Source organism: Balaenoptera physalus (assembly GCF_965194825.1).
Source record: "Balaenoptera physalus genome assembly, chromosome: 15".
NCBI lineage: Eukaryota > Metazoa > Chordata > Mammalia > Artiodactyla > Balaenopteridae > Balaenoptera > Balaenoptera physalus.
Genome location: NC_138894.1, coordinates 82,254,897 through 82,266,916, shown reverse-complemented (window position 1 = coordinate 82,266,916; position 12,020 = coordinate 82,254,897). Strand labels below are relative to the sequence as shown.

The 12,020-nt window shown below is 45.7% G+C and overlaps 1 protein-coding gene across 1 annotated transcript in view; it reads right to left on the bottom strand.

Annotated features, from left to right (window-relative positions):
- Positions 1 to 12,020, bottom strand: part of APOB (apolipoprotein B) — a 39,511-nt gene that overhangs the window by 21,591 nt on the left and 5,900 nt on the right. Inside the window, exons 6-18 of the mRNA XM_082427392.1 lie at positions 11,750 to 11,905; positions 11,177 to 11,301; positions 10,104 to 10,189; positions 8,388 to 8,607; positions 7,404 to 7,631; positions 7,065 to 7,182; positions 6,827 to 6,973; positions 5,914 to 6,125; positions 5,418 to 5,655; positions 4,675 to 4,851; positions 3,020 to 3,211; positions 1,311 to 1,478; positions 643 to 854 (exon numbers count right to left, since the gene is read on the bottom strand). Of these exons, the coding sequence (XP_082283518.1) occupies positions 643 to 854; positions 1,311 to 1,478; positions 3,020 to 3,211; positions 4,675 to 4,851; positions 5,418 to 5,655; positions 5,914 to 6,125; positions 6,827 to 6,973; positions 7,065 to 7,182; positions 7,404 to 7,631; positions 8,388 to 8,607; positions 10,104 to 10,189; positions 11,177 to 11,301; positions 11,750 to 11,905 (2,279 nt within the window). The remainder of the gene's footprint in view (positions 1 to 642; positions 855 to 1,310; positions 1,479 to 3,019; positions 3,212 to 4,674; positions 4,852 to 5,417; positions 5,656 to 5,913; positions 6,126 to 6,826; positions 6,974 to 7,064; positions 7,183 to 7,403; positions 7,632 to 8,387; positions 8,608 to 10,103; positions 10,190 to 11,176; positions 11,302 to 11,749; positions 11,906 to 12,020) is intronic.

The window sequence follows — 12,020 nt, the reverse complement described above, 5'->3', positions numbered from 1 at the left end:
GCTCAAGTGTGGCTCTCTTCAGAAGGTTTTCCTTAACTGCCACAGGCTCTGTGATACGTAATTTCATGGTCCTCTCCTGCTTCCTCTAACCGAGCCCTCACTTGATAGTCACTGCTTGCCTCACTATATTTGAACTGACAAATTAATGTGTCCAAAATATGGAAACTAAGGTAAATCAACGTTTGAAGATTTCATTGAAAACGGAGCTCTCAATAGGAGGCTGCATCCCATAATCAGGAGAGTAGGACTTCCATGCTTTATGCACTGAACTAGCCACTGCAAATCAGTATGTCCTTTGGTGGTTTTCCTGGGAAAAATACCCATTTCCCAAAGATGATTTCTCTATAGCTAGTGCTTCTTCATTCTCAAAACAAACAACAAGAAAACACAACCTAACAGCAACTCATTAATCAGTAGGTCTTAAGTCTCATCTTAGTAAAATGTGAAAAGTCAAGGAAACTGTAATTATATACTGAGTCTAAGTCAGGTTAAAAATAGGTAATCCAGTACCTTCTCTCTCTCCAGCACCCCCCAGATCCACTGGGGCCTGAATTATCTCAATCAGCTGTCTAGCCTGGCCAAACCCTGCAGTCATAATTCCTTCTTTCAAACTGGCTGATCAGATCTTACTGAAAGAATTACCTGCCACTGAACAGCCTGACTGGCCTCTTAGGAGAAGGAACGATGAACTCCAGCTGCCCAGCTTTCAGGGCTACTCTCGCCTCCAGGCCTGTCTCATGGAAGAAGTTGGTGTTCATCTGGACCCCACTCCTAGCAAAGTCCGGAATGATGATGCCCATATTTGTCACAAACTCCACAGACACAGACGGCTTTGTCACCAGTTCTGCCTGTATCTGTAAGTCACAAAACAACCTATTCAGCTTTGTTAAATAACCTCAGTTCCCTGTAGTCAGATCAACCACCCTTCCCACCCCTGGGCAAATATCTCTGGATGGCTCACACCAGAGGAAACATTACTGAGATGCGTTTGTAGGAGGAAAAGCCAAGTTCTCAGTCCTCCAGGGCCAGACCGATACCCAGGACTAGGAAGTGCCCAAGTTAACTTGAAGCATAACAAGATACAAAGACGACAGAAACAGCTGAGTTCTCATGCTACTGCTGTGCCCGAGCAGAGCTAGCGAGGTGGTGCATCCTAGTGGAAGCCTAACGTTTGTCATAAAAGTTAATGAGGTGATTCCAATGGTGATGCACTTCGTCTTGAACTGGAAACACATTTTTTAAATTGCACAAGACACCCACCCTGGAGGAAAAGAACAACCTAAGGAAGGAAAAAGCGGACGGGGTCTTACATGGGCTACTTCCAGTTTCACTCCAGCCTTGACTCCAGGAGCGATGACTCCGGAGGAGGACACCTGCAGTTGTAATCCAAGTCCGGTGGGGACTTCAAAGGCATTGTCCATGAAGATGTAGTGAAGAAACAAGTCACCCTTTGAACCTTTCCTTACGAGCTCTTTAATCTGTAGATCCGACAGGGGAGAGGAAAAGTACGCTTCATCGAAGTGGCCTTTGTGAAATGCGACCTACCCCCCTCCCCACATTAGACAATGGTTATTCTTCTTTATCCAGAAAGGAAGGGACCAGCATATTTTAATTAGCTGAATAGTTTAATAAGTAAAGAGGAATGATTACTGATTTCAACACATTGGGATACAAAAAATTGCCCCGTGTAAATATCATGTTGTTTTCAACTGGTGATTTAGAAGGCATTTCAGAATATTTCTGGGCCTCTGAGATTTATGAACTTTAAGTATCACTGCATAGCATGGCTTAATTCTGATGTTTTGGAGTCTAAATGTAAATGAGGGTCTACTTGCAGCATGATATATTATGGTAAAACCAATTTTTAAACAGTGATGGGCTGGGACTTCCCTGGTGGTCCAGTGGCTAAGACTCCGTGCTCCCAATGCAGGGGGCCTGGGTTCGATCCCTGGTCAGGGAACTAGATCCACATGCCGCAACTAAGAGTGTGCATGCTGCAACTAAAAGATCCTGCACGCCGCAATGAAGATCCCGCAGGCCGCAACTAAGACCCAGCACAGCCAGATAAATAAATAAATAAATAAATATTTAAAAAAATAATTAAAAAAAACAAAACTGATGAGCTATTTAGATGATGTACATATCAGTATGCATTGTTCTTTGTTCTTTATAACACATCTGTAAAATAACTTGAGATCTCTTTTATTAAAGCCACATTATTATTCATTATATCCTATGGAGTATACTTGGATATTTTCTCCCTTTTTAATAAATTAATAATTATAAAAAACTATAGGGACTTCCCTGGTGGTCCAGTGGTAGAGAATCTGCCTTACAATGCAGGGGACGTGGGTTCAATCCCTGGTTAGGGAACTAAGATCCCATATGCTGTGGGGCAACTAAGCCCACGCACCGCAACTACTGAGCTCATGCACCTCAACTAGAGAGCCTGCGTGCCGCAAACTACAGAGCCCATGCGCTCTGGGACCCACGTGCCACAACTACAGAGCCCACGCGCTCTGGAGCCTGCACGCCACAACTAGAGAGAAGCCCATGTGCCACAACGAAGAGAGAAGCCTGCGCGCCACAACGAAGAGCCCGCATGCCGCAACTAAGACCCAACGCAGTCAAAAATAAACAAAAAAAAAACTATAGTTCATATTTAGATAGTGGATTACAGTTTTCTACATACGTTGTTTCATAATCACTGCATCATTTCAATATTAAAAGGAACCTGTAGCATAGGTAGAGGGAGACACACTTAACATTGTTTTCCGGATGAACAAATGAACGCTGTTAAAAGATACATCTAACATGATGAATAGCTTAATTTCTAAATGTTATCAATTCCTTAGGATCCAAGAATCTTCTTCACTGAAATTCAAGACAAACCTGCCTCTTTGAAGGAAGTACAAGCACTTTCTCTGGTTTGTGTGGCTGGGATCTTAAGGGAGCCTGGGAGATCTAAAAGGAGCCCAGGCTAATCTCGTCACCCTATGACGGGGCCTGGCCCGCTTACCATCTGAGGGACCCCCTGCAGGGTACGGACACCGTTCAGCAGCAGCCTCCCCAGGAGCTGGAGGTCCTGGAGCTTGACAAAGCCAAGCTCTTCTCCCAAGATGTGGAGGTAGGCTCTGGCTTCTGGGAAGTCTTTGGATTTCAAATCTTTGATCAGCTTCTCAGCATTGAGCATAATTCCGTTGACCATGTCCTGGGATTTTAACAACAAAATATCTAGTGAGGTGTGAGTGTTGTCAAACAAACACCCGTAGATTCAGATGTGGGACCTACCTGCTGCAGCCGTGGTGGGCCTAAACACAAATGCTCAAGGCGGGGGCACAGGGAAGACACTGAAATCAGGCTCCCACCTTTTATCAAAAGGTAGATAGCTCCTCCAGACTGAGACGAAGAACACTCAGGGACAACGGCGCTTCCACTCTGTTCTTAACTTGAATGATGTAGGCATAGTAAGGGGCACCTCTGCTCTCCAGGACACCAGGATCCCAACAGCTCCCCAAGATTAGAAGACCCTCTGTCTGCCAACCCCTCCCCTGCTTACTCCCTCTCTCCTTTGACAAGGCAAAAACACTAGGGGTTTCTTGGGAAAGCATAGCTGCTATATACATTGGCCAAAGCTTGAAAAACACCTGGTCTAGGTAAGTTCTTATCTAGGTAAGTTCTTAGAGATAAGAATTCCACAGACTGATGCTTAGGCATTGAGGAAGAAAAGAGTGATTGATTGAAAGGCTCCAAACAGATGAAAGACCCTCAGCCTCAAGCGGAGGTAAGTAATAGAAGACGGAGGTGGGACCATTTGTGAGCATGGAGGAGTAAATTATGGCCCTGCTTCTCAAACTGAAATGTGCACACCAGTTTCTTGGCAGTCTCGTTATAATGCAGGTTCTGATTCAGCAGAGCCCAGTAGGGCCTGAGAACCTGCATTTCTAACAAGCTCTGATGTGATGCCAATGACAACCACACTTTGGGTAGCAAAAAGCTAAAGCATAAGAAGCTCCAGATCATACAATCTATTTTCTACTCCTTAAGTGGAGGCTTATGCTAGCTTCAAAGAGGATTTTGCTCCCATAAGCTAGTGCACTGGTGCGGGTGAGAGCCAAAGAAAGTAGTTATTAATAATGAAAATATGAAATTAAAGAGTATAATACTATCTGCTTCTTGAATAATCAATACAAGAGTCAGGTACTTTGCTCCGCTTTTTACATACTTCAGTTCATTTAGTCTTTAAATATCCTCGTGAAGGGTATGGATTATTATTAGCAATCTGGGGATGTGGAAACAGACATAACATCAAGCAACTTGCCCAGGTATGCAGAGCTTGAAGAGAGTGAGGTTAGATTTCAAACCCATGCCCCAGAGTTCATACTATTATGAACTCTATGTTAGAGAGCCTCTAAAGTTAGAGAGCCTCTAATGTTAGAGAGCCTCTAATTATGTTAGAGAGGCCTCTAATGGGTCTGGATGTGGGTAGACTGAATCTCCAGGAGGCCCATACCTACAGAGGATACTGGCTCTTATCCTCACTGGACTGGTTAATAATTGCCATAGTTGTCACTTCAGTTAGATAGTACCTTGGTGACTTCCAGGCTTAGATTAAGAATGTTTTTGCATTGAAACCCAAAGCTTTCCTTGAGAGGATACTTAACAGAAACATACCTGCTCACGTTTATCATCTTTGTTGTAGCCAAAGTGATCCACCAAGACCTTGGAGACATGATCAGGAACTTGACCATCAACCCAATACAAAGCCTTGTTGACACTGTCTGGGAAAAATCCTTGCTTCCCAAAAAGAGCTTCCAATGTTGGCTCAAAGCCTTTTCCTTGCAAACCAATCTGAGAAAGAAAATCAGGCAAGAAAATGCCATCATGTTTCTCTGTTGCCTGTCAGCCTTCCATTCCCCTCTTTATGCCCAATTCATTAAACGAGTCTTCGGTGACTACTACAGGGCAGGAGCTGAGCTTAGCACTCCACGTGAGTTTTCTTATTTAAATCTCAACAGAATCTTGACAGGCAGAACTTATCACATGCCTGTTTTCTGGAAGAGGCAGCTAAGGTTCAGAGAGCATAAATAGTTAAACCAAAGATTCAGAGTTGGGAGTGGACTTGGGGTTTGAACCAGAGCCGTCTGATGGCGCAGCCCATGCACTTCCTTGGATTTGGGGTCTAAGGGCTTCTCTGAGACATCTGCATTTCCATTCATATAAGGAGTCATGCTTCAGATGGCCCCTAGTGGGGAGGCAGGAAGGTGAGGGAGGAGGGAAAGAAGTGATGGTACCACTGCCTGATGATTCTTGTTCCTCCGTAGCTGGCTCACGGCTCCCTTGACTTGACTTTATGTTTATGATGTAGAACAGAATGGCCTAGAAAACATAAGACTCTGCTTCAATCTCACACATACCTCAAAGAGGTCAGCTGGAGCTAATCCGAAGACTGAGAGGGTCATTTTCAGCATGCTTTCTTTAGGAAGGTAATTACTTGGATCAAATATAAGATTCCCTTCGATTCTGCCTGAGACTGGGTCAAGTGATGGAAGAGAAATAGATTTGGAAAGGTGATAGTTCCGGGAAAACTTTTTGAAGTCCATGACAGTTGGAAGTTGAGATTTTTTCAGAGCTTCTTCCACTAACTTTTTCAACCTAGATGAAGAGGAGGAGGATATTGTGAGCCGACACACATCACGTTACTCTTCCACCCCCAAGTAAATATGGATTTCCAATCGCTACCAAACTATTTGGGTTTCATCTGCCCCAAGAGCTTGGCTCAGATCTGCCACCCTTTCACCCAGATGTTTGTTCCAGAAGAGAGAACAATGTATGAAGGGCAGGCAGCGGCTAAATCAGAATTGAGGTTTGGAATTTCAGCCCCCTGTGGCAGATGGGGACGAATTCACTCACTCCTGGACATACAGCTCTTCTGAGTTTAAGATGTTGGCGATGTGGGAAGCCACAAAGTTCTTCACTTGCTCATTCTGTTCCCGTGGGAGGAGTTGGGTGATTTTGTTAATATCTGACTGGGAAGGGCTGCCCATCAGCATGAGATAGGCAGCCAGTCGCTTATCCCCTGGAGAGGTGTCATCGAGGAAAGTCTGAAGTAGGACCTCCCGGACCTGTAGCCAAAAGAGACTGTTGTCACTGTCAGAACACAGAACACGCCTGGCAAACGTGCCTCGTCTTACGCGCAAGCTGAATTTCTCTCTAAGAATCCTTCAAATGCTGGTACTGAACCTTCTTGCCCGTGTTTCCCCCAGAGCAACCAGCTCAAGGAAGGGTTCTCAGAAGACACCTATCAAATGCGTGTTGAATTCAACTGCATTAAAATACACAAGTTTTGGACAAGTTACAACTTGTCGGAGATCTGCCACTAACTGAAGATAAAGTTGTTTTAACATAAATTATCTTAATATGAGAATAAAGGTGGGAAGGGACAGTGAGAATTTGGTGCTAATAAGTAAGTCAGGTTGTCTGCAAAGCTCTGGAGTCACTGCCACTTTCTGGGGCCAGTTTGACTATCCTAGTCTAGGGGAACTGGGGAAAAATCAGACATGTTTTCCCAAGATGGGAGCGATGGTCAGTCTGGCGGGAGGACAGCGTATAGTGAACATCTCACACTCCGCCTGCTAGAGTAGCAACAAGCGCAAATATTTCTCTCACGTCCACATTACTGCTAGGCAGTCACCAGGTGTGTTGAAAGTTGCAATTAAAAAGCAGTAGAATAAAGTCACTAGAATGAGGAGATTTAGAATCTCATTCCAAATCCTTGTCAGTCTGAATAAACTTTTCACTTTCAGTCCTCTTCTGTGGACTTTACCTCATCTCTAAGCTCCATTTTCCGCAGGGCCTGGATGGCAGCCTTCTGAATCAGCAGTGATGGCTGTCTACTTTTGATGCATTTCAGGACTGAAGATGGGAGTTTTGGGGTTAGTTGCTCCATGGTTCTACCAATATTTCCAATGACCTGCATTGAAAAGAAACAAGAGGGAATCAGGGCACAGAAGAAGTGAGGGGTGTACAGGAAAGCTGCACATCATACAAAAAACTGAAAATACCCTCAGAATCAAGTAGGTGTGATCTTCGTTCCCAGTACAGTCATTGCGAATCTGTTCCGACAGGTAATCAGCAATTTCCAGCAGTTCCTGTGTCCCCATAGGGTTTGTCTTATGATAGCTACAGAATAAGAGGTAGGATTCAGCGAGCATAGCCAGATTTATCTTAAAATATACACTTATATTTGCTGATTTCTTTTTTCAAATCATTACTCTCAAAATGAGCAGTAGAAAAACAAAAGAGTAAGCATCATAATTTGAAAGTGGAGGGAGGGTACAAACTTAATACAGAGAAGCGGGGTCTTCCTTAGCTCCTACGAGGAGAACCAGTGTAATACTCACTTGTTGATCACGTGACTCAGAGCATAAAACGTGGCCCGGCTCTGCTGCTCCTTTGCCATGTTAAAGACTGCCCGCAGCCTCTCGGCAGAGGGCTTTGGAATCAAGGCCACCAGGTAGGTCACAACATCTATCAGAAGGGGGTTGGCTTTCTCACTTTTCAGCCACTGGAGGATGTGAGTGTAACACTGGGGCTGTCCGCATTGAATCAAGGCTTGTAAAGTGATGGGGCTGAGAAGAAAAGGGCAGAGAAAGTTATAAACATCACCTTCTAGGCAGCTAAAATATCCTTGGCTCGTGGTGTTCCCTCTGTCAGGAATGCCCTTATTCCCCTTATTCACAATCCAAATCCAACCATCTTCCAAAATCTCACTCAGATCCCTAGAACCAGAAAGCCTTCCCTATAAGCATTATCCACCGGAGAAGCACCACGGAGCAAAGTCTGAAGAAGGACCCCCTGGACTCAACATCCAGAGAGGTCTGTCATCCTTTGGTCAGAACACAGAACATGCCAGGCAAACACTCGTCCAGTCCTCAGTCCCTTCTCTGATCTTCACAGCACTAACAGTGAGTGCATTGGAGTAAAGCGAAGGCACGGTATTATTTTGTTTGCCTGAGTTCTCTCTCCTCTAGCCTATAAGCTTCCAGAAGGCACAGACTTCTTTTTCTCTCAAACACTCCAGGGTACCCATTACAGAACTAGGAATTAGAAGATACACATCAAAATGTGGGAAATATTTCCCTCCTGTCTTAATACACAAGTATGTATCTACCTTGGATGCAATGTGTGTATGTGTGTATTGCCCATGGAACTCTAGACACCTTAGCTGATATTTCTCTATCCAGTAAACATTAACTGACTGACTAATTGATTAACTGGGTTGAAATTTCAATGGTCCCTGAGATTCTCTGTTTGGCCGAGGTCTCAGCCAGCTACCACAGGTGTATAATCTATGAAAGATTGAGCTGCGACTATTCAAGAAATACCTGGACACCTCGATCAACTTTGGCAAGAGGGATGTGACTGCCTCATTGCTGAGGGCTCGCAGCTCAGTCACCAGTTTATGGAAGAGGTTAGCTCTCTGGGCATTCTGCTCGGAGACATGCAGTTTCTGCAGCTCCTGGAGGGTCTTCACGATGGCCTCGGCCTGCTTTGGCGGTGACGTGGACTTGGTGCTCTCAAAGGCAAGACCCACCGCCTCGGCACCTGGAAGGAGGAATGTGTCAGAGGGATTCTGGCTTACCTCTGCTTCTCACCCTCATCTTTCTACTGGAAACTGGAGGTCAAGGAGGGGTCAGCAAAGGGGAAAAGAAAAGAAAACTATCCGGTACTATACTTGATGCCCATTACGTATCTATCTGGCTCTGTGCTAGGGGTCTGACTTCAGTGTTTTCATTGACTCATCACACTCTCCCTGAGGGTAGTATTATTCCTCAATTTAAAGATAAGGGGGGACTTCCCTGGTGGCGCAGTGGTTAAGAATCCGCCTGCCAATGCAGGGGACACGGGTTTGAGCCCTGGTCTGGGAAGATTCCACATGCCGCGGAGCAACTAAGCCCGTGCGCCACAACTACTGAGCCTGTGCTCTAGAGCCCGCGAGCCACAACTACTGAGCCCACACGCTGCAACTACTGAAGCCCGCACGCCTAGAGCCTGTGCTCCACCACAAGAGAAGCCACCTCAATGAGAAGCCCGCGCACCGCAACGAAGACCCAATGCAGCCAAAAATAAATAAATAGAATTAATAAACTTATAAAAAATAAAAAAATAAAGATAAGGGAACTAAGACCCAGAGGCAAGCCACTCACCTTGCCCAAGACCTTTCTGGTGTGAGAGGCAGAGCTGGAACTGAATCCAGGCTTTTGTGACTCTGGTATCGGATAACCTTTCTGCCTAAAAGACCTGGTGAGGAGGTACTGCTGCTGATGTGGCAACAGCTGAAGCTGACTCACTGCTGCTCACCCACCCTTTCTTCCAGCGGGATCTACTGGCAGTTTGTGGGGGAGGGGAAGACGATTTTTGTGTCCCCTCCATCACCCTGCTCTCACCTGTGCCAGGGAGGCAGGTGAATCAGCACGGAAATATGGTGCAGTGGAAGGAGTCCACTTAGAGTAGACCTGGAGGCCTATTTTTCACCACCTCTAATAGTCTGTGACTGTGAACACATCACTAAGCCTCTCTCTGGGTCCCTTTCACCTCTGATGGGTATAAAAGCACACGTTGCTACCACCTGACATCACAGGTTGCTGAGAACAACGAGGTAAGGCACACGACAGCTTCACATACAAGACACATGCAGGGCTGGGGTTGGACCAGAGGTCTCTACAGTTCCTTTCAGCTCTAAAGACTGATCCCTGACCCTGAGGGTCTCTCTCACTTGCCCCACCTTGTCCAGGCCCCAGGCCTTATCATGGGGTGTATGAGGCTGTCAGATCTACCAAAGGTTGACTTAGGAAACCAGTTTCCTACTTACAAAAACCCAGGTAGCTTTGGGGAACTCTTCCCTTTCCTTTATCCCATTGCCACCTGACATTCTGAAGTGAATGTGCTTTCTCAGTAGAATGGCCCACAGCCAGAACACTAGAGCCCATGACCTCATCACCAGCAGACATTTCATCGGGCCCAGCAAGGAGCTAAGCCATGGTTGGTACATCGTGGGCAGATTTCCCAGCTCTGGCAACCACGTGCACATAAAGTCTTACCTTCATCAAAGAAGCGGCTGTTGATCTTAGGTGTGTCTTCAAGTTTCAAAGTCTGTGTAACCTGTGCCATCATCCCATACTTATTCCTGGTAACAAAGGAGGCACATCATGTCATCGATGGCCAGCTCCCCAGACCATTCTGTTCTTTTCATGTTAAATGTTTCCCCCACCTCTGCTTCTACCCAAATTCTGCTCACCTTTCAACCCATAGTTATAGCCAACTGTCCTTCACGGGTGTAGAGAACAAACAGATGGATACCAAGGGGGGAGGGGGGTGGGATGAACTGGGGCATTGGGATTGACATATATACACTAATATGTATAAAATAGATAACTAATGAGAACCTACTGTATAGCACAGGGAACTCTACTCAGTGCCCTGTGGTGACCTAAACGGAAAGGAAATCCAAAAAAGAGGGGATATATGTATATGCATAGCTGATTCACTTTGCTGTACAGCAGAAACTAACGCAACATTGTAAAGCAACTATAATCCAATTTAAAAAAAAAGCGAACTGTCCTTGATCCCCCTGGTGAACAGTACCACCTCCTTCTGGTCACGTTGGCTGTCCTTCCACCAGAAGGACATATGTACCTTACACCCTCCACCATTCTGGAGGGCCCAGAGGGAATGGACTAACATTGTGCTTTGAAAGTCCTTTGCACCTCCCACAGCACAGTGCCAAGACTATAGCAATTACTCAATATACATTAGTTGACTGACCAGTTTTCAGAATGGATTTGGATACACAAATCTCTATGCCAATTCCCAAATCTTCTGCAAAGCCTTTATAACCAGGGCAGGCTGTAATGATCCCCAGTTTTTCCTGATCTATAGCCCTTAAAATCTGGGTCTCAGATATCTTTTGTTGGTTCCAAATTGTTTTGCATGCCTAAGACTTTCCTACCAAATTGCCTGTTAGCTTGAGACAGGAGGACAGGGATGGGCTCTGCTTTGTACCTCTTCACAACCCCCTCCCAGGCACAGCCTAGCCTGCAAGAGGGCTCCTGAGAAGCATTCAGCTCCTACTGGCCCCATAAATAATGAATCACGGCTGCAGAGGGTGACCTACTTATAGGAGAAAGGCAGGAACAGGTGTTGCTCCTTGCAGATGGCTTCTGACACGTGCTTCCTCTTAGGGTCCAGGGTGTACTGGCAGGACTGGCTGCTGCCAATCAGCGTTGACAAGGGGCGGGTCTGTGAATGAGATCAGGGGAGAAGCATTTTCATCAGTCCCTGGGGCTTGAACCGGAGTCTTCGGCCATAGGTATTTACCTTCAGGGAAGAAGGTGGGGGGAATGGGGGTTCTGTACCACTAGATACATTCAGTTAGAGAAGAGAGCTTGGTACTTGACATTTTGACAAGGGGATGCAACAACTCGGCAGACCCAAAGCTGAGTCAAACTATAGACTCTTCTTATTCTACCCCAGTGGACCTATGATCCTGCACAAAGTATATATAACCTGGTACCCTACACACGCCTGTCTGTCCCACCAAACATAAACACTTCACAGCTGCTACTGCTTCTTATGTTTTCTTTGCCTACAAGTTTTCCTCTGAGATCCCGTATAGCTCTAACATTCCATCATTTTAATAATAAAGAGGCTGCTGCCGTGTGAATAGCAATGCTGATGTGAAACTTACCATGCCTTTGATCAAAGCCAGGGGGCTAACTCCCGTGCTAATGGGCTGGAAGCGATCACAGCTCTCCAGGTTTCTTTCGATGGATATTTCTGTTGCCACATTTCCCTTCCTTGTTTTAACGGTAACGTCACTGGAGCAGTTTCCATACACGGTGTCCTATGGGAGCAAAAGACACAAATGGTGTATTCAACATGGGGAAACATGTTTAGGTTCTTGGGGTGGGGCTGGGAAAGGAGCCAGGGAGAAAAGGCGGATGCAACGTGGCTTTGGG